This window comes from Xenopus tropicalis, chromosome 1, assembly GCF_000004195.4.
Source record: "Xenopus tropicalis strain Nigerian chromosome 1, UCB_Xtro_10.0, whole genome shotgun sequence".
In the NCBI taxonomy this organism is placed as follows: Eukaryota; Metazoa; Chordata; class Amphibia; order Anura; family Pipidae; genus Xenopus; species Xenopus tropicalis.
In genome coordinates, this window is record NC_030677.2 from 201,904,717 (window position 1) to 201,926,963 (window position 22,247).

Genomic DNA, 22,247 nt, shown 5'->3' on the forward strand with positions numbered 1-22,247 from the left:
TCTATGAAAAAGTTGTGACAATTCACGAGTGTCATAATGTCTATGAAAAAGTTGTGACAATTCACGAGTGTCATAATGTCTATGAAAAAGTTGCGACAATTCACGAAAGTCGTAATGGCTATGAAAAAGTTGCGACAATTCGCGCAAGTCGCAACGGCTACGAAAAAGTCGAAAAAAATACAAAAAAGTCGCAAAATGTTCTTTTTCCAATCCAAATTTTTCCCATTCGGATTCATGGATTAGTAAATCAGCCCCTTAGTATAGGGCTGGGCGATATACCGTTTAATACCGAATACCGGTGTTTTTTTTTAAAACTATATTCATTTTTCAAATACCGCCATACCGGGGTGTCCGGGTACTCACTCGTGCGGCCCGGTCTCGCGCGCCCCGTTGTCCGCGGGACGTAGCGCACGTACATGTCAAAGCGTGCACGTCCGCGACTCGCTGACGGCGCCGGTTCTGCGCATGCATGGGGGGTATTTAAAGCTATCAAACGCCTCCTCCTGTGCTATATTGTCTGCGGCCTTGCCTGGGAAACTAAGCCTGCCTGATTTACCTTACGACTTTCTGTTGCCGATCCTTCGCTTGCCTGACTGTGATTTTCAATACTGCAGTTATTATTCTCTAATTTATTAGGAAATGGGGTTAACACCTAATCATGCATGGTAAAAAAAAATACCGTCAAATACCGTGACACCGATATAATTTTGAAAAATACCGTGATATAAATTTTTGGTCATACCGCCCAGCTCTACCTTAGTAGATAAAATGGGCTACTCTTAGCAACTATTTAATTGGTTTCATGTTTATTTCCCTTTCTCTTCTGACTCTTTCCAGCTTTCAAATGGGGGTCACTGACCCCGGCAGACAAAAAACTGTTGCTCTGCGAGGCTCCAGTTTTATTGTTATTATTACTGTTTATTACTTATCTTTTTATTCAAACCCTCTTCTATTCATATTCCTGTCTTTATGTTCAAACATCATTCTAAAGGTGCCCATACACGGGCCAATTCTAGCTGGCAATATCAGTCCCTTAGACCAATTCGGCAGCTAATCGGCCCGTGTATGGGCACTAACAACGGGCCTGCCCGACCGATATTTGGCCTGAAATCGGGCAGATCTCGATCGGGCAGGTTTAACAATTTAGCCGGATTGAGGACAACATCGGCTCGTTGATGCGGTCCCTGAACTGACAGATGCCTATACCCGTCGTTCTATTTCAACTGTTTGGCCCCAGGGCCAAACGTCCGAATTAGCCCGATATCGATACCGTAGGTGGGGATATCAGGAGAAGATCGCCAAGCGAGCGGATCTTAGTGTGTATGGCCACCTTTAGAGTTAATGTAAAGGTAAACAACCCCTTTAAGTGTGCCTCTTTAATCTGAATGTCATCCTATTGGCTGAATCTTGAAAGCCAATTGTATCAACAACATGCAGATTAAACAGAATGGATGGGGCATGAACAGAGATCCTTAGGTTTATTTGTCAGTCAGCTGTGGGCAGTTTCAGAAAACCCAGCGAGATGGGGCATCTTCAGGACTGGCATAGATCAGCTACAGGGATAAATAGCTTGATAACAATTTATTTTTTTATAATGATTAATTAGACACAGGCTGTTCAATGTACCCAAAAGCTCCTGCTGCATGGGCTGGATACACACAGGCTGAGAATTTGCCCCTACTCTTCCAAAAGCTTGTTGGTGTGCCTGCCCCTGTTGCCACTGTGTTGGCCCGGGGACAGGCACACTGAGCAGATTTCAGCGTGTAACTGATTCCAAAGGGAAATAGCAGTTGCTAATTTGAAGTGAAATGGACATTCTAATAAGGCTTATGTCTCGCAGAGATCACTGACAACTCAACGCTCCGAAATGCCTTTCTACCAGTAACAATAGGGGTCACCGGTGGAAAGGCCTACACATGGCTTCGGCTTTCCGAAAGTTACCTGCAGGAGGAAACTTTGTACAACTTCGGAAAGCCAACACGATGTGTAGGCCTTTCCACCGGCAACTCTTATTGTTCCCGATGGAAAGCATCTGCGGTAGCAGAGATCTATTGTGGGCAACTCACTCTGTGGGACATAAGCCTGAAGCAGGAAAGCGGAACAAGGCAAAGATGGCGAGGAGCCCCACCACCAGGTACAGCTGCCTCAGGTGACTCCCAACAAGGTCACAGTGATCCCAGCTAGTGCTGATATGTGCCGGCTCCTATCACTACTCTATTTAATGTGCTCTCCTAGGAGATTAGAACAATTGCTCTCGGCTGCCGCTGCTTTAAGCAAATCTCTAGTTTCTGGCAAACGTCTCAAGATCGTCCTGCTCACAAGAACTATGATTCAACAGGCTGAGAACCCCCGGCTTGCCCTTGAAAAAGAGAAAGAAAGAATTCAGCGCAAGGGGTATCTGGGTAGCCAATTGTTACACCTTTGGTTACACTGATCACTTTCCATTATCCCTATCATATGGTATGATAAACCTCATCTTTTGCATGAAGATGTCCTGCAGCCCCTAAGCTCAGCTTCTCAACTGCTGCCCAAAGCACACTGAGCACGTGCAGTGCCACTGACTGCACAAAGATGGGCAAACAAGATCCAAAATTTAGGCCCTCCTCTATTCATATTCCTGTCTCTCTTTCAAACCACTGCCTGGTTGCTAAGTATAATTGTGCCCTAGCAACCAGATAGCTGTTGATCTTACAAATGGGAGAGCTGCTGAGCAAAAAGCTAAATATTTCAAAAACTGTAAATAATAAAAAATGAAGATTAATTGCAAATTGTCTCTATAGCAGTGATCCCCAACCAGTGGCTCAGGGGTAACATGTTGCTCCCCAACCCCTTGGGTGTTGCTCTCAGTGCCGCCAAACCAGGGAGTTATTTTTGAATTCCTGACTTGGGGGCAAGTTTTGGTTGAATAAAAACAGGATTTCCTACCAAATAAAGCCCCTGTAAGCTGATAGGGTGCATAGAGGCACCTAATAGCCAATCACAGCCCTTATTTGGCTCACCATTATCTACATCATATTAAAAGTTAATTTGAAGGTGAACTTTTAATAAAAACAAGTAATTAGTTTGGCAATACTGGTCATATTATACAGAAATACTTATTCTATAAATGGTCAAGTCTCATCTGCTGCCCAACTGCTTTAGTTTATGACATTATACAGCAGCTCTGTATCGCTGGTACTATAAACAGCCATAAAGTATCCCGTACAGGCCAAGACTCTAACATCCTAGCAGCCTTCAGCTAAAGACTTTGCAATTCCATACTATGAGCAGCCAAAAGCTTCTGGGCTCATACTCTGCCTGAATCGCTCCTTAAATTCTTTATTGCTTGTAGCATTAAACACTATGATGAAGTTAAGGGAGTCCCCACCCAAACAAGCAAGCTGGGAGGTACAGGGCCACAGGGGACCACCCGTCATATGGCTCCAAACTTAGTAATAACAAGCCCCATATATATATATATATATATATACACACACACACTCCTATGGGACAACACATAAGAGCAGATTTATTTGAATGTGAGATTAGCTTTCCTATGGGACATTTGGAAGTGAGTTTATCAAATGGTGAACTCTTGCTTTCACCCACTGGTAAATACATTGCTAAAAATCCCATAGGAATAAATAAAATGAATTTTTCAGTGGTGAGCTCTCATCTCACATTTTGATAAATCTGCCCCATAGTGTGCCCAGTAAACAGAGTCCCGTTCATGTTTATATAAGCACTGCCTACTCAAACTATCCATTTCTCAAACCCCCAAATGTAATAAAAGGCACTAAAATTACCCGGGAGCAATAACCCATAGCAACCAATAAGATGTTTGCAGGTGACCAATAAATTCTACCTGGTGATTGGGATACTGCCTCTGGGCAAACTTTGTGCATTTTATTATATAATCATCTAGATTGTAAGCTCTACGGGGCAGGGACCTCCATCCTCTTGTGTCTTTGACTCTTAACTTATTGCAACTGTACCTTGTATTTATTGTTATACTTTGTATTTATCTATTATTATCTTAATAACCCCGTTTGTATGAATGTATTCTACTGTACAGCGCTGCGTACATAAGTAGCGCTTTATAAATAAAGATATATATACATACATACATAACCCCATATGACTTAATCCCAAGAATCCAGCTCTGCTAACATTATTCTCGTGAAATTAAAGGGGAAATTTACTTTCAACAAAGTGGCAATATTTTTCCAAATAAGCACATTCGCAGATTGGAATAATTTTTGTTATTATATTTAATGTTGGGGTTTATTTTTTATTATATTTGTCTGCAAGTTAAGCACTTATGGGGTTGCTCGGGTTCCGTGGCATATCTGATGGAGAAGGGGGTCACAGTATAAAAGCATTAAGTCCTAATAAATGAGGACATTGTAGCTTTAAGTACTGCCCTGGTCTATTCTGTACCCCCCTGCTGTATAAGTATTCCAGCCGATTGCTAATTATATCTTGTGGACCAGATGGAGTTCTAGATTAGAGAGAATTAGGTCACCTAACTTCATTTATTTATGAGTGTATAATGTCCGCCAGAGCAAGGGAAGCGCAGAGCTGCTACGACTGCAGGAAAAACACAAACTGCACAGAAATCATCCGTCTCGTGCAGCTGACGGGGGGCGGCCATTGCTCCGCTCGCTAAAAATAGGCAAAAGCTGAAATAAGCACATTGGGTTTCGCCAAGATCACTTCTTTTTCTCCTTTGCAAACAAAATAAATCACCAAGCGGAGTGAGTGGCTGATTTAAAGCATTGATCTTTCGCTAATGAAAGCATTGGGGCCCTGACAGGTACTTATTGGCCTCGGAAGCGCAAATAAGATGGGAATAAAATAATAATTAATCCTGGGAAGCCTTAATCATTCCCCTTCGGGGAGGAAATGGAAAGGAAGGGGGGTTTCAATAGGGACGTGCCAGTCTGCGGCGGATAAAATGGGGGGTTGTTTGGCTTCTGACACACGAATAATGCCTGGCAGCCAAACTGAAGCCTTAATTATAGCAATACAAGGAGATTACTGATGAATGTTTTCTCGCTGAGCTTTCCCCATACCTACTTATTCAGGGATAGCAAAGAGCCGCCCCTTTAACTGCTGAGAACTACAATTCCCAGGATTCCTACAGAATGGCCTATTTCTAGCAACTTTTCAACTGGTCTTCATTATTTATTTTTTTATAGTTTTTGAATTGCCTTCATCTTCTAACTCTTTGCAGCTTTCAGATAGGGCTCACTGACCCCGGCAACCAAAAAAACTATTGCTCTGTTTTATAGTTATTGTTCATTTTTATAACTTATTTTTCTTATTCAGATCCTTTCCTATTCAGATTTCAGTCTCTCATTCAAACCATTCCCTGGTTGCTAAGGTAATTTAAGCCCTAGCAAAAAGATAGCTGCTGAAATTCCAAACTGAAGAGCTGCTGAACAAAAATTAAAATATTTAAAAAACTACAAGTAATAAAAAATGAAGACCAATTGCAAATTGTCTCAGAATATTACTCTCTCCAACCACAAAACTGTTGCTCTATCAGCCTACAACTTTATTATTGCTTTTTGTAACTTATCTTTTTATTAAGGCACTCTCAAATTCATTCTCCAGCCTCTCATTCAAACCACTGCCCAGTTGCTAGGGTAAAATGGACCCAAGTAACCAGATAGTTGCTAAAATACCGAACGCACCAAAAAACACACAAATAATGAAGACTAATTGGATACATTTGCAAAGTATAACGGTCTGTATCATTCTAAAAGATAATTCAAAGGTGAATTACCACTTTAATAACAAGCTATGTCTTACAGCTGTACAGGCAAGGGACCAGTAATCCAGAAACCCTTTATTTAGTTCCAAATTATGGAAAGTCCCATAGACTCCATTTTAAGGAAATATTTTTGATTTTTTTTAAATATTACTTTTTTCTCTGTAATAATATAAGTACAACTTGTACTTGATCTCAACTAAGATATAATTACCCCTTATTGGGGGCAGAACAGCCCTATTGGGTTTATTTAATGGTTAAATGATTCCCTTTTCTCTGTAATAATAAAACAGTACCTGTACTTGATCCCAACTAAGATATAATTACCCCTTATTGGGGGCAGAACAGCCCTATTGGGTTAATTTAATGGTTAAATGATTCCCTTTTCTCTGTAATAATAAAACAGTACCTGTACTTGATCCCAACTAAGATATAATTACCCCTTATTGGGGCAGAACAGTCCTATTGGGTTTAATTAATGTTTAAATATTTTTTTAGCAGACTTCAGGTATGGAGATCCAAATTACAATAGTACCGCTTATCCGAAAAGTCTCAAGCATTCTGGATAACAGGTCCTATACCTGTATACAACATACCATGTAACACAGTACTGGGATATCCGCCTATAGGAACACTGAGGATATTGCCATGCAAGAACAATATTTTCGAAGAGTCTCTCAACCCTGTAGGAATCAGTATTGTCTCAGTAAATGGCACAAACCCAACATATCAGTTCCTTTAATTAACCTGATTAGTATGAAACCCATTGTGATGGCTGCATATCTTACACTGATTGCCAGGCTATATCACTTAGCTAATTATTTCAAAGATGCCAAGTGGCTATTGAACCAGCTCAAAACTGCACTTGTTCTTTTGCCATAAGTGATATCTTTATAGTGGTCTGTAATTCCTTGTTCCTTCATTTTCTTTAATATAATGAATTAGTCAAATTGAGTTGGTACACTGCCCTAAGCCTTCTGCTGGATATGGTCCAGGTATGGGACCCGTTATCCAGAATGCTTGGGACCTGGGGTTTTCTGTATAAGGAGTCTTTCCGTAATTCGGATCTCCTACCTTAAGTCTGCTAATAAAATGATTTAAACAGTAATTAATCCCAATAGGACTGTTCTGCCCCAATAAGGGGTAATTATATCTTAGTTGGGATCAAGTACAGGTACTGTTTTATTATTACAGAGAAAAGGGAATCATTTAACCATGAAATAAACCCAATAGGGCTGTTCTGCCCCAATAAGAGGTAATTATATCTTAGTTGGGATCAAGTACAGGTACTGTTTTATTATTACAGAGAAAAGGGAATCATTTAACCATGAAATAAACCCAATAGGGCTGTTCTGCCCCAATAAGAGGTAATTATATCTTAGTTGGGATCAAGTACAGGTACTGTTTTATTATTACAGAGAAAAGGGAATCATTTAACCATTAAATAAACCCAATAGGGCTGTTCTGCCCCCAATAAGGGGTAATTATATCTTAGTTGGGATCAAGTACAGGTACTGTTTTATTATTACAGAGAAAAGGGAATCATGTAACCATTAAATAAACCCAATAGGGCTGTTCTGCCCCCAATAAGGGGTAATTATATCTTAGTTGGGATCAAGTACAGGTACTGTTTTATTATTACAGAGAAAAGGGAATCATTTAACCATTAAATAAACCCAATAGGGCTGTTCTGCCCCCAATAAGGGGTAATTATATCTTAATTGGGATCAAGTACAGGTACTGTTTTATTATTACAAATTGCAAATCTCCAATATCTATTAAAGGGCAAGTTTCATAGTTTGTGCCCCAGGAGGAGCAAGCTAATAAAGCTAATAGAGCCCACACTCCAGTTGGGGGAACAACACTATTTGGGCTAGAGGCATAGGAGCAGCCCAACGGTACTGTTTGCTCCAACTGGAGTGTGGGAACAATTAGCTCCTTTGGTGGAGGAAATTATTTCACTATGGTAGGTGCCCTTCAAAGGACATGTCAACCCCAAAAAATAATTTTTTGCCCTATAAAAGAAAACATAATTGTACTGCTCAGAACATAATTCTGCCTCACACACCCTCATAGCATTTAGGCAAATGAACGTACCAGGGAATGAGTGATAACATTTTTAGCAGTTCATGCAAAATTTCGACAAATGTTCTTTCCTAGGAAATGAGCCGCTTATTGCTGCGAAAGCTCAGGAAACAGAGAGCTCGTTCCGTTCCAAGGAAATGAAGTCACGCGGCGGCAGCTCTATACAGTCTGCCATTGCAGAGCCGGCACTTAGGGAGATTAATGGGAATATGTAACCTGTTTGTAACAATTAATGTTGCCTTTTATTTTTCCCTTACACAGGAAGTAAGGGGAGAGGGCAGAACCCGCTGTGCGCAATGAGCATACCAACCAATATGAATCAGTCTCTCCATTGAGTTTGTCTCAGCTCAGGCATCTTCCTAGATCACCATAGAACAGCACCCCCAGTGGTGGCAGATGTTGTACAGCGCTCTATGGAAAATGTCCCAGCAGAGGCAAGCAGTACAGCTGCTCCCACTCAAACACAGCAAATCTGCTTAGAAGCACCCTCCTGGGCTTTAATAATCCCTAATTTAGGCAAAAGGAGATTGAATAGGAAGGAGACATATTGCACAGAGCATTCTCAGTCTAACTCCTCTCCACGTTCTACTTAAAGGAAAACTATACCCCCAGAATGAATGAATAATTATATGTTTATATCATATTAAGTGGCCTATTAAAGAATCTCCCCAAACTGGAATATATATATCAGTAAATATTGCCCTTTTGTATCCTTTCCCTTGAGCCGCCATTTAGTGATGGGCTGTGTGCTCCCTCAGAGATCAGCTGACAGGAAGTGATGCAGCTCTAACTGTAACAGGAAGTAGTGTGGGAGTAAAAGGCAGAACTCTGCCCATTCATTGGCTGATGGGGCCTAGCATGTATGTGTGCCTTGGCTTGTTTGTGTGCACTGTGACTCCTATGATCCCAGGGGGCGGCCCTTAGTACATAAAATGGCAGTTTTCTATTTAGGATTACCCAATGGCACATACTACTAAAAAAGTATATTTATATGAAAATGGTTTATTTAGATGAAGCAGGGTTTTACATATGAGCTGTTTATACAATATATTTTTATAGAGACATTGTTTGGGGGTATAGTTTTCCATAGTTACATACATGTTACTGACATTACACACCTTCATAAATTCATGTCTGGATCTCCCTATCTTGCCAGAAATTCCTGAGAATAAAGCAAAATGTGCATCTTCATTTTCTCAAGTCCTGGCCCAATCATTGCACTGCACTCAGCTGGACCAACCAACATACTCAGCACCCTTCCACCATATCCAACTGCACTCACTGGAAGGAGCCTGAGTTGCTGTATCCCTTAAGTCACAATTTTATTTCTATGGAACCCCCACGGCACCATACTTATCCAGACTGGCACTCTAGAAAGCCCAGCCGGGGCAACCCCTGAGTGCATGCGCAAACAAGCCCTTCCCCCTGAGTGCATGCGCAAACAAGCCCTTCCCCCTGAGTGCATGTGCAAATAAGCCCTTCCCCCTGAGTACATGTGCAAACAAACCCCTCCCACCCTGAGTGCATGCACAAACAACCTCCTCCCCCTGAGTGCATGCACAAACAAGCCCCTCCCCCCCTAAGTGCGTGTGCAAACATGCCCCTCCCCTGAGTATATGAGCAAACAAGCCCCTCCCACCCTGAGTACATGAGCAAACAAGCACTGTTCCATGTGGGGGGGAAAAGGTTTGGAATATGACGCGTGTCCACTGGGGGACTAAGGTCCAGACTAGGTATAGGTGACAAAAGAGGTACGTGCCTATCACCCCTACACCATGACATCATCAAGCAAACTGCCAATGTCATCACGCAATGTCATCACGTCTTTCTGCTAGCATGATAATGTGTGGGGGGGGAAGGGGGCTGGGCTGGATGCAATTCAAAGGGGTTGAAAACTGGACAGGTGGCAACCATAGCATCCCTAGGAAACTTTTCCCCATTTAGAGGGCTGCTCCTTGGGTCAGTGGCTAATATGTCTGAATATATAGTGAATAGTGTGCCCCCATTCAAAAATATAAGGATATTATAAATCACTGAGGAGTTCCACGACCATATAAATGCATGAGCTTAAAACACGGAACTGGTGAATTTATGCTGTATTTATAGAACACAAGTTTCAGTGAGCCATGTGACAGAAATGACATCACAAAGCACTGATTATAAGGATATAATTTACAGGATATGCATGGCTCTTGTGTATTATATATTAAGTAACACCATGCATCACACTAATGGCATTATATATATATATATATATTTTTTTTTTTTTTTTTTTTTAAACCAAACTAAATAAATGCCAGCATTGTATCAAATCATAACACATGTAAGCCTATTTTATACAAGCCATGTGTTCTGCCCTAAGGCCTGTAGAGAACCATGAATGGATTTTGACCCCTATTTATCTCCCTGTGGAACCACTGTATCCTACACCGTGTATCAGATATCTGCTACGTAAAGTTGTGCCCTATTGCCCCATTCAGCTGGATGGCGGCCCCCGAGGCTACGTAGCAGCTGATTTATATACACTGTACTGGGGCTTCTGAGGCACATTTGTTCCAGTGCAGGGTAACAGGGAGAATAAACAGTATAAAGCACAGCTTTGGGCACGGGTTCCAGTGCAGAGAAACACTAAATAAATAATTAAGAAAGGAAATCAGTATTTGGCATGGAACCTGGCTAATCCGGCCTTAATGCACCCGTATCTGCAGTATTGATTTTCTGCTGGAACTGTCGCCTCTGGCCCGTAACTCTTAGCAACAAGTAGAAAAGGCTTTATCCCCAGTCTCCCATATTCCAGGAGGAGAATGTAATAGAAAAGATTATAATATATATATATATATATACACTTCTGCAATTCTGTTGCTGGCTGTGAGCCCATATGCAACACAAATGCGCCATTCTATTTGTTATTATTTCCTCATGGCTGGCAGAGGCCACAAAAAGCTACAAAAAATGCCTGTCAATGGTCCCTGTGGCCCCGCAAGCAAACACAAGCTAACCCAAGCATGCAGTGTTGTGTCCCATAGGAGTCTTCCTTGTCACTGTGGAAACGCTAAGCAGGAGTAGTCTGTGCAGGTCACAGCCCAGCGCCGCCGACTGGCTCCCTATGCCTTACAGACCACAAGGGGCATCAGCAGTGATGGGTGCTGACATGGCCTCAGAACCCCCCCCCCCCCCCAAAACACTGCTCTAGACCAGCATACCTTATTCCATTATATAGCATCAGCCTGGGTATAGCACTTGGCTGGCTTAGAGACAAAGCTGGCAGTTGTAGGGTTAACTGAAGATTAGTATTTTACTCACACCAGTAAGGGTGACGGCAGGGAAACTTCAAGCAACTTTGGAAACATAAAGCTTTGTATGTTTTACCGCTGGCAATTCACTTTATTGCTAGTGGGAAAGCATTCAGTGGAGATTTGTTGGCTGCAGTAACCCGGATTTAACCGCAGGAGACAATTTTAGCAGCTATAGTGTTGCTAGGGCCCAATGTGCCCTAGCAACCAGTCAGTGGTTCAAATGAGAAACTGGACCATAAATAGGAGAGGGTCTGAATAGAAAGATAAGCAATAAAAAGTAACAATAACAATGAAATTGTAGCCTCACTGCCGGAGTCACTGACCCCCATTTGAAAGCTGGAAACAGTTAGAAGGGCAAATCAAATAATTCAAAAACAATAAAAAAATAAAGACAAATTGAAAATTTACTGGCAAGTCTATAACATACTAAAAGTTAGGGATGCACCAAATCCACTATGTTGTGATTCGGCCGAACCCCAAATCCTTTGTAAAAGATTCGGCTGAATAACGAACCGAATCCGAATTAACAAGTAAGGGTGGAAGAGAGCAACATGCTCAGTGCGTGGCAAAAACATTTCAACTTCCATGTTTGTGCAACAAAAAGTCACATGATTTTATGGGTTAGGATTCGGTTCGGCCAGGGGCCTGTATTCGACCAAATCTGAATTCTGCTGAAAAAGGCTGAATCCTGAACCAAATCCTGAATGTGGTGCATCCACCCCTGTAAAGGTGTATCCGAGTGTAAGTGGGCACGGCTGGCTCTAGAACGCCATGACTTGTGCCCGGCACGCATTTCTCTAGACAGGTTCCTGCCAGGCCATTGCGCAATTACCCCTGTTTATGTGCGGAGCGAATGACTGATCTGATATAAAGAACAGAGTTCAGTGAGATAAACACTGCCCGTATACCTATTCACCAACGCTTATCTCTGCCAGCGATACAACATGTTTTATACCATTAAGCTGCTCGTTTAACCCCTTCTCCGCTGTTACAGTACAGTGGGGGCCAGCCTGCACATACACAGACTTTACACTTCTGCCTTGCCCTTTGTGCCACCCTGCATGTTATGTGCCAACTCATTCAGTAACTAGTCAGCTGAGCTGTATAAAATGCAGTGTACAAGATGTATATTTACTTTAAAGGGGAACTTCACCCTTTATATGAATTTTTAGTCATGTTCTGAAACACTATGCAACTAGACCTCATTTCTTTTATAAAAGTCAAGTTCAAAACTTTAGACGTTTTATGGCTGCTAGATCTATTTAACAGTAGCAACCAGGCAGTAGTTTGAATGACAGACTGGAAGATGAATGGGAAAGGGTCTACCCCACCCAACAACCAGATAGTACAGTATTTTAAATTGCTATGATAGAATAAATATGAGTTTGAATTTAAACACACATTGCATAACATACTACAGTTAATTTAAAGGGGTTATTCACCTTTGAGTTAACTGCAATTGGTCTTCATTTTTTATTATTTGTATTTTTTTAGTTATTTCATTTTCAGTTCAGGAGCTCTCCAGTTTGGAGTTATAACAGCTATGTAGTTGCTAGGGAACAAATTATCTTAGCAACCAGGGAGTGGTTTGCATGAGAGACTGATATATGAATAGGAGAGGGACTAAATAGAAAAAAAAGGTTATAAAAAGTAACAATAACAATAAAACTGTAGCCTCACAGAGCAATAGGATTTTGGCTGCCGGGGTCAGTGACCCCTATTTGAAAGCTGCAAAGAGCTGAAAGAAGAAGGCAAATAATTCATGAACTATAAGAAATAAATCATAAAGACCAATTGCAAAGTTGCTCAGAATTGTTCATTCCATAACATACTAAAAGTTACATTAAAGTCAAACCACCACTTTAAAGGCTGGAATCATTCCAGTAACTATCTCAGCCCTCCCAACCTGATTGACCCACAATTTGGTAAAATCAATGGTACCTGTACATATTGTATCACTAAATAGGCCCATTAAATCTAGAATAATATGTCGACAAAAACCCATTTGACAGCCATATGCAACCCAACAGCTTCCAGATGGAAGTATTAAAGGGGAAATTCAGAAGCACAATATCCATAACCGACGAGCCAGCCCTATGGGCAGCTAAAAGCATTGGGTTAAGCGTTGAATGAAGCTGCTGCAGAGTAGCGCTACTGATTTTGGGGTTACAACTGCAGCTTCATACCCCGGCAGCGTTGCTTTACCTTGCACTCCCGAGGCACGCTGGGGCAGACTGCCCATTTCTCTATAATCCTACAGATTTCCTGATGGGGCAGTTTGGCCATTTCTGTTTCTAATCCTACAGATCTCTCTGAGAGGAACAGCCTGAGCAGCAGGGGGTTTGGGGAAAGCAGAAATACAGGTTTTGGCAGTGGAAAGGTTTGTGCTGCCAGAGTTCACCGTGCTATAGCGTTTAATGGTATCCGCCCCTGCGTACGCCACGCTCTCCTATAAAGCCACCGAGATCAGCCCCGGGGCAACATTCCAGGTGCATTTTAGAAGTGTCAGGGGGGTCAGAAGCGGAGCATGAAGAAAACACTTGTCACTTATCTGCCATTCGGGTCTACGATACATTAAGGAGGCGAGCATTCCCTGCTACGGGCGGGTTTACTAACGAAATAAGCGCTGTCAGTGTAATTGCCCCTCTTAGCTTGACCGGAAAATGTCTTGCCTAAACTGCGGAGGGAAAAAAATCCAAAATATGACCAAAAAATGATCCATGATCCACTTGCTTCCAATAAGGGGTAATTATATCTTAGTTGGGATCAAGTACAGGTACTGTTTTATTATTACAGAGAAAAGGGAATCATTTAACCATTAAATAAACCCAATAGGGCTGTTCTGCCCCCAATAAGGGGTAATTATATCTTAGTTGGGATCAAGTACAGGTACTGTTTTATTATTACAGAGAAAAGGGAATCATTTAACCATGAAATAAACCCAACAGAGCTGTTCTGCCCCCAATAAGGGGTAATTATATCTTAGTTGGGATCAAGTACAGGTACTGTTTTATTATTACAGAGAAAAGGGAATCATTTAACCATGAAATAAACCCAATAGGGCTGTTCTGCCCCCAATAAGGGGTAATTATATCTTAGTTGGGATCAAGTACAGCTACTGTTTTATTATTACAGAGAAAAGGGAATCATTTAACCATGAAATAAACCCAATAGGGCTGTTCTGCCCCCAATAAGGGGTAATTATATCTTAGTTGGGTTCAAGTACAGGTACTGTTTTATTATTACAGAGAAAAGGGAATCATTTAACCATGAAATAAACCCAATAGAGCTGTTCTGCCCCCAATAAGGGGTAATTATATCTTAGTTGGGATCAAGTACAGGTACTGTTTTATTATTACAGAGAAAAGGGAATCATTTAACCATGAAATAAACCCAATAGAGCTGTTCTGCCCCCAATAAGGGGTAATTATATCTTAGTTGGGATCAAGTACAGGTACTGTTTTATTATTACAGGGAAAAGGGAATCATTTTTAAAAATTTGAATAATTTGATTAAAATGGAGTCTATGAGAGCTGGCCTTTCCGTAATTCGGAACTTTCTGTATAATGGGTTTCCGGATAAGGTGTCGGCATAGAGACATTTTTAATTACAATTACTTTAACTGTCCATTCAGCACTTCCTAGATATCACCTAGATGGCAAATCACCTGCTGGCTGTGACTTTAAATTCCAAGACTGGAAAAGGGAAAAAAAATGAATAATTTATATAATATAATTAAAGTATAGTATAATTATAAAGTATAGTATAATTATAATTTACTTTCCTCAACTAACATGATAGAAAAGGTTTTGGAATTATTTCTTATGGTGACAGGTTCCCCTTTAACTCTAACTGCCAGCTATATAGAAACGATGTTACTGGCATAAAAAAGTTGGCAACAATGGCAACAATGCAAACGCTACATTCCACCTAAACGAATGAGAAATATATGTCGTTGGAGCGGCCGTGTGATCCCGCAGGTCGAGGGTTAATGTCATAATTCCAGCAATCCTACGTGCGGCCGGTAAAAAGAGGTGATGTGATTGGCTGATTGCATAACATGGGTAACCCCTGAGCCAATTATGACAGCGCACATTTGTGTCATACTGAGTCAGCCTCCCAGGAGCAGGATACAGGAGTGTGAGTGTCGGGCAAACATTAGGCCAATATCCCACAGAATAAGAACGTCACTAGCCTGAAAAACAGGAAAAACTGGATCTACCTCCAGGAGCATCTAAAAAAATATATATATATATTGTCCACTACATGGAACCTGGGGGTTTCCAGATAAGGGGTCTTCCTGTATTGTCAGCACAACTACTACAACATATATAGTTACCACTGCCTGATAATAATAATAATAATAATAATAGAGAAAACGGAAATCATTGAATTTACTTATATAGGACTCTGTTTCTGGATAATGGGTTTCCTGATAAAGGACCCATACAGAACATAACATAAAGCAAATACATGGGAATTAAGCAGTTTAGTAGAGTGCCATATTTATTCAGTGATTACATTCCCCCCACAAATAACAGCACTGCCCCAAAAGGCAAAGACATATTGGGCGCCATGCCTGTGGCACCACTCTGCCTAAAGGTGTCCATACACTGCAAGGCTAATGCCAGACGAGGCGTACGGCAGATATTTTCGGCAAGCAGAAAATATCTGCCTTATGCCTCATCTGGCATTAGCCTTAGATCCGCTCGTTTGGCGAGATCACCAAGAACTTCTCCCAATATGATCACCTACAGGTGGGCGATATCGGGCTAATTTGATTGTTTGGCCCTAGGGCCAAATGGTTAAATAAAAACAGCGGACATAAGCGCCATTGGATCGGGTACCGCATCAAGGAGCCAATGCGGTTCCCGGTTGGACGGAAAAATCAAACCTGCCCAATTGAAATCTGCCCAATTTCAGGCCTGTCGGTGGTGCCCGTACACGGGCAGATAAGCTGCCGAATCAGTCTAAAGGTGGCTGTACACACTAAAATTCGCTCGATTGGCGAGCGTTTGGCCCTGGGGCCAAACGATCGAATTACAGCGACGGGTATAGGCGTCCGTCGAGTATTGGACCATATCAACGAGCGAGACGGTCTCCGATCCGACTGATTTTTAAACCTGCCTGATCGATATCTGCCCGATTTCAGGCCACATGTTGGTCGGGCAGGCCCATCTAGTGCCCACATACAGGCATATAAGCTGCTGAATCGGTCTAAGGAACTGATTTTGGAAGCTCAAATTGTTAACTGAAAACCTGTTATTCAGAAAGCTTCCATCTCCCATAGATTCCATTTTAACCCAATAATTCATTTTGTTTTTCTCTATAATGATAAAACACTACTCTTAAGATAACTAATCCTTATTAGTATCCAAACATTTCTATTGGGTTTATTTAAAGGGGTCGTTCACCTTTAAATAAATTAGTTGTATGTTGTAGAGAGTGCTATTCCGAGACAATTCGCAATTGGTCTTATTTATTTTTTAATATTTACCGTTTTTGAATGATTTCGCTTTTGCTCAGCAGTTCTTCAGTTTGGAATTTTAGCAGCTACCTGGTTATTAGGGTCCAAATTATCCTAGCAACTAGGCAGTGGAATAAATGAGAGAGGAATATAATAGAAGAGGGTCTAAATAAAAAGAAAAGTAATAAAAAGTAACAATAAAAATTGTAAACCCCCCCCCCGCCATAGACAATACTGAGAATTGCCTCTGCTAAAACACACAATTATCAGTAAATGATCACCATTGTCTATTTTAGTAGCCACGACAAGTAGCTGCTACTAGTAGCTCTGTGTGTCTTCACCCTTAAGGCTTGGAGATCCAAATTACAGAAAGCTCTCTTATCCAGAAAACCCCCTGGTCTCGTACCTGTACAGGTGTGAAACCCATAAGTACCTAGTAATTCCGACCCAGCGCTGCTACTCCATAACTTCATTTGTGCTATAGTTATAAAGAAATCACAACTTTCTGTTACAAAACACAAAATCAGCACAAAGACAACAATAAATAGTAACAGCCTATACAGATACCCCCGTATCTGTATAGATATGGACTCTCCCCTTAAAGAGGAGAGTCCATATCTATACAGATACGGGGGTGTCTCTGGCAATAGCAGTAACAGGTAAAGAACAGCTCCCAGTATACACAGAACTTTCCCTCTCTGCATATTAACACAGGAATGGGTGCTGGCATGTTGGGTGCTGCCAGGAATGGGTGCTGAGGCCTTCTCTAACAAAAGCTACTGATGCAATGAATGAAGGAGAGCTGCCTGCTATGGTGCTATGGATCAATCTGAGCAGGAAACATGGCAGCTCCCACTGCTACAAATATTTGGAGAGGGAATAAATAGAGATTTTTACGCTGCTGTGATACCAGTACATCTCCTAGAGATGCAGGGAGTTGCAGCTGGAAGGGGGGGGGTTGTTAGTTGAGCATCTGTACATCAGGGGCAGCGCGGTGACATTTTTGCCATTACCATTTTCTCTCCTGCAGACAGTGCATCATTAGGACTGGGTAACATCAAGGCTTCTCTCAGCATTAACCCCGCCGCCGGACCCCCGCATTCTGTGGCAGAGCAATCAGCATTCCTTTCCCATCCAGTCAGAGTCTGCTCTCAGTAATGGAGATAAAGATCCACGGGACAATCAGTCATTCTCTCCCTCACTGATTTGCCCGAGCAGACACAATTAGCAATCGGGAACAGTGGCTTGTTTCATTGGGCTGCTGTATGCACTGTAGCTTACACAGAATTATCTGCGCCGGCACAAGGGTCAAATGAGCATTAATGGTACAAATGGTTTACTGCCAGCATCCTCAGTACATGGCCCTCGGCAGAGAAAAGTCAACATGTGGCCGCCCTGTTGCAGAGTTCAGGGTCCAGGGTCCTTCTCTGAGGATGCTGGGACATGTGTCCATTAGGCATATACATTAGATTGGAGCAGATGGAGAAAGCACAACCTGCATGATTTGTATACCATGCAAATGCATCACCAGGATGGTACCCCTCACCTAACTAACATCCCCTAGGGATGTTGGGGGATCTATGGGGTTCCCACAGAATGACCCAAAGAAGTAAGAGGGGGCCCAACCTGAAGACAAGTTAGGGTGCAATCTGAGGATAAATGTTTATTGCCTAAAGGTGGCCATACATGAGCCAATTCTAGCTGCCAATATCAGTCTTTTAGACCAATTCAGCAGCTTATCTTCCCGTGTGTGGGCTGGAAAGACGGGCCTCCCCAACCGACATCTGGTCTGAAATCCCCCAGATCTCAATCGGGCAGGTTTGAATTTTCCGTCATATCGGGTACCGCATCGGCTCGTTGACGTGTCCCTGAAACTGCTGTGCCTATATAGCCGATATTGGCAACCTGTAGGTAGGGATATGTGGAGAAGATCCGCCCGCTTGGCAACCTCGCCAAACAAGTGCCGTGTATGGCCACCTTTAGATATACCTGATACTGATAGAGGATGTCTTATATATGTGGGGCTTTTTTATGAGCTAAGGGGATGCATAAGGGCCCCCAACTCTATCAATCTAAAGAGCTCTGCCCTAATAATAATGATTTTAGTGTAAATCCTGTGCTGCAATCTGCTGCTGGGCTACGCCACATACATAACCTACATACAGCTTAATCTGACAATGTTATTTACAGTAATATATATATAACCTGGGCAGAGCTGCTGCCAGTGTCAAGTACCCACACAGTGAGGTGGGCGCATATAGAGAGAGGGGAGGCACCACTCCCTTAGCCCAGAATTCAAGCTTTCGAATGAATTCCTGCACAAATGTCAGCGCTTGGCTGAAAAAGAAATGCCCTGCAGGAGCCTCACCTCCAACTCCCGGGCGCACATACCATGTGCACTATGCATTCCATAGGCGTCACACACTGAGCCAACACCCACAGCAGGTACCGGGGGCACCTGAAATCATTCAAACAGGGACCATAGAGTAATATTGCCCAGAGAACTGGTAGTGCCCCTGGCACTATAGGTAGTTGGCGCCTCTGCATTCTAGCAATAGCAGCTCAGACTCACCCCCCACCCCCACAACACACCCAGATACACCACCAGATACACCACCACCCCCAGCTGGTTTAGTTCATTTAAACTATTCAATCAGGCATTGGCACTTTACAATATATATATATATATATATATATATAGCCACTAGTATGATGCCAGCTTGCAATACTGCCCATATGACCAAGCAATACAAAGAGGGGGCTCTTCCCCATGCTGCAGTGCCAATGCTGTGCCAGACTGACGGGATGCCAAACAGCAGTATTCCTGGCATGCCAATGTACATATAAGCAGTTGAACTCCCGGGATGTTGCCCAGCCGCAGCCAGTCACACAGATGCCAGTACTACAGATGGTCCCAAACTGCCTCAACCAGCAGTACTTATGGGATGCCAACAGGGTACTTATGGGATGCCAACAGGGTACTTATGGGATGCCAACAGGGTACTTATGGGATGCCAACAGGTTACTGATGGGAAGCCAGCCTTCCTGCCCAAGCAGTATACAGGGTGCCAGCCTTCATGCCCAAGCAGTATACAGGGTGCCAGCCTTCATGCCCAAGCAGTATACAGGGTGCCAGCCTTCATGCCCAAGCAGTATACAGGGTGCCAGCCTTCATGCCCAAGCAGTATACAGGGTTCCAGCCTTCATGCCCAAGCAGTATACAGTGTGCCAGCCTTCCTGCCCAAGCAGTATACAGTGTGCCAGCCTTCTTGCCCAAGCAGTATACAGGGTGCCCAGCCTTCATGCCCAAGCAGTATACAGGGTGCCAGCCTTCATGCCCAAGCAGTATACAGGGTTCCAGCCTTCATGCCCAAGCAGTATACAGGGTGCCAGCCTTCATGCCCAAGCAGTATACAGGGTGCCAGCCTTCATGCCCAAGCAGTATACAGGGTGCCAGCCTTCATGCCCAAGCAGTATACAGGGTGCCCAGCCTTCATGCCCAAGCAGTATACAGGGTGCCCAGCCTTCATGCCCAAGCAGTATACAGGGTGCCAGCCTTCATGCCCAAGCAGTATACAGGGTGCCAGCCTTCATGCCCAAGCAGTATACAGGGTGCCAGCCTTCATGCCCAAGCAGTATACAGGGTGCCCAGCCTTCATGCCCAAGCAGTATACAGGGTGCCCAGCCTTCATGCCCAAGCAGTATACAGGGTGCCCAGCCTTCATGCCCAAGCAGTATACAGGGTGCCCAGCCTACATGCCCAAGCAGTATACAGGGTGCCCAGCCTTCATGCCCAAGCAGTATACAGGGTGCCCAGCCTTCATGCCCAAGCAGTATACAGGGTGCCAGCCTTCATGCCCAAGCAGTATACAGGGTGGGTGCCACCGGCAGTATAGATAGGGTGGGTGCCAGCCCCCTTTGATTTACAGGCTACTGATGGGATGCCAACATACACAGGGTGCCAGTGACAGTATAGATAGGGTGGGTGCTAGACCATTCTGATTTACAGGGCTATGGGATGCCAGCCTCTCCTTCTCACATGTACTTAGGGATGCCAGCCTTGCCCAGCAGTATGCCAGCCTTGCCCAGCTGTATGCCAGCCTTGCCCAGCTGTATGCCAGCCTTGCCCAGCAGTATGCCAGCCTTGCCCAGCAGTATGCCAGCCTTGCCCAGCAGTATGCCAGCCTTTCCCAGCAGTATGCCAGCCTTGCCCAGCAGTATGCCAGCCTTGCCCAGCAGTATGCCAGCCTGCTGCACCTAACAGCACTGGTACCAATGGCACTACCTATTCTCACTGACCCACCATTGGGAGATGCCAGGCAATTCCTGTATGAGTTCTGCCCAATGACAGAAGCTACTGCCCCTATGCCAGTCTGGGCGAAGTGTTGCCCCTTCAGCTGGCAGCTGTGGTTGGACGGCCTCTGCTTGCCCCCCTGTGCCACCCACACAATTAAAGAGACACAAACATGTACTTACATCGTCTTCTGAGAGTCCATAAATGGGTTCAGCCGCCATGGGGAGAGTTGGGGTGCAATTACCCCTAATCCTTTGCGCACAGTAGATGGGAAACAATAGGAGGGCGCTGGCCAGCTGCCGCTCACTAGGTGCCTATTCCGGGTATAAGGTCCGTGCCGGTGCCGGCGGGTAGAGAGGAAGAGCCAGACCCGCCACTCACACGATGTCCCCCCGATCCCTGTCAGGCACAGTCCCAGTTCTCACACAAACGCACACGGGCCCCGCCCACCCAGCGCCAATCAGGAGCCGCCCAGCCCAGAGAGGCGTGGCCAGGGCTCAGGGACGCTCAATGAAAGTGGGGAGGGGCAGGGCGCCGGGGAAGTTCGGTTGAATCGCTCCTCACAGTCAGTGTCATGGGACCGTCCGGCCGCTCTGAGGCTTTTCCTCTGCTGCTGGGACAAACAGGAAGCTTGGGAAATGTAGTAGGAAACAGCTGAAGGGATGCTGGTAGTTGTAGTCAGGAGCAGGAGGGCGGCAGGTTGGATGTGCCAGTGTGTGTGTGAGGGAGGAAGCGCAGTGTGCAGCCTTTCCCTGTCCCTGATCCAACAGCGCCGTCTGCTGGAGACTGAGAGAGAGGCGGCGTCTGTGTCAGGAAGCAGTGACCTGCACCTATAGCCTCTAGCTCCTAGTGTGTCTGTAGCAATAAACAAACACTGCTTTTATTTGGAATTATATATACCTTTAGGGTGAAGTCACACTGAGCTACTAGTAGCAGCTACTAAACTCCAGAAACTCTCCTGCCATAGACAATACTGAGAATTGTCTCTGCTAAGACACACAAAGAGACGATTATCAGTAAATGATCAGCATTGGCTATTTTAGTAGCCATGACAAGTAGCTGCTACTAGTAGCTCCGTGTGTCTTCACACTTAAGGGCTCTGGCACACGGGGGAGATTAGTCGCCCGCGGCAAAACTCCCTGTTCGCGGGCGACTAATCTCCCCGAGTTGCCATGACCCGCCATCCCGCCGGCGAACATGTAAGTCACCGGTGGGATGGCACACACGGCGGCGCGATTTCCCGAAATCGCCGGAAAAGACTCACAAGTCTTTTCCACCAGCGACTTCTGTTGTTGCCAGTGGAAAAGCATTTCAGAGTTGATAGTCACCTGCAGTAGCAGAGATCTATCA

At 43.8% G+C, this 22,247-nt stretch overlaps 1 protein-coding gene across 10 annotated transcripts in view; it reads right to left on the bottom strand.

Moving 5' to 3' along the window:
• Positions 1 to 21,692, bottom strand: part of nedd4l (NEDD4 like E3 ubiquitin protein ligase) — a 196,109-nt gene extending 174,417 nt beyond the window's left edge. For 6 of the 10 annotated variants that reach the window (XM_012959663.3, XM_012959688.3, XM_012959681.3 and 3 more), the window contains exon 1: positions 13,342 to 13,360. Coding sequence is in view for 4 of the 10 variants with exons in the window: in XM_012959672.3 (XP_012815126.1) it covers positions 21,080 to 21,118 (39 nt within the window). In the remaining 6 variants the exon portion in view is untranslated. 10 annotated transcript variants of the gene reach the window in all.
• Positions 21,693 to 22,247: the final 555 nt, after the last annotated feature.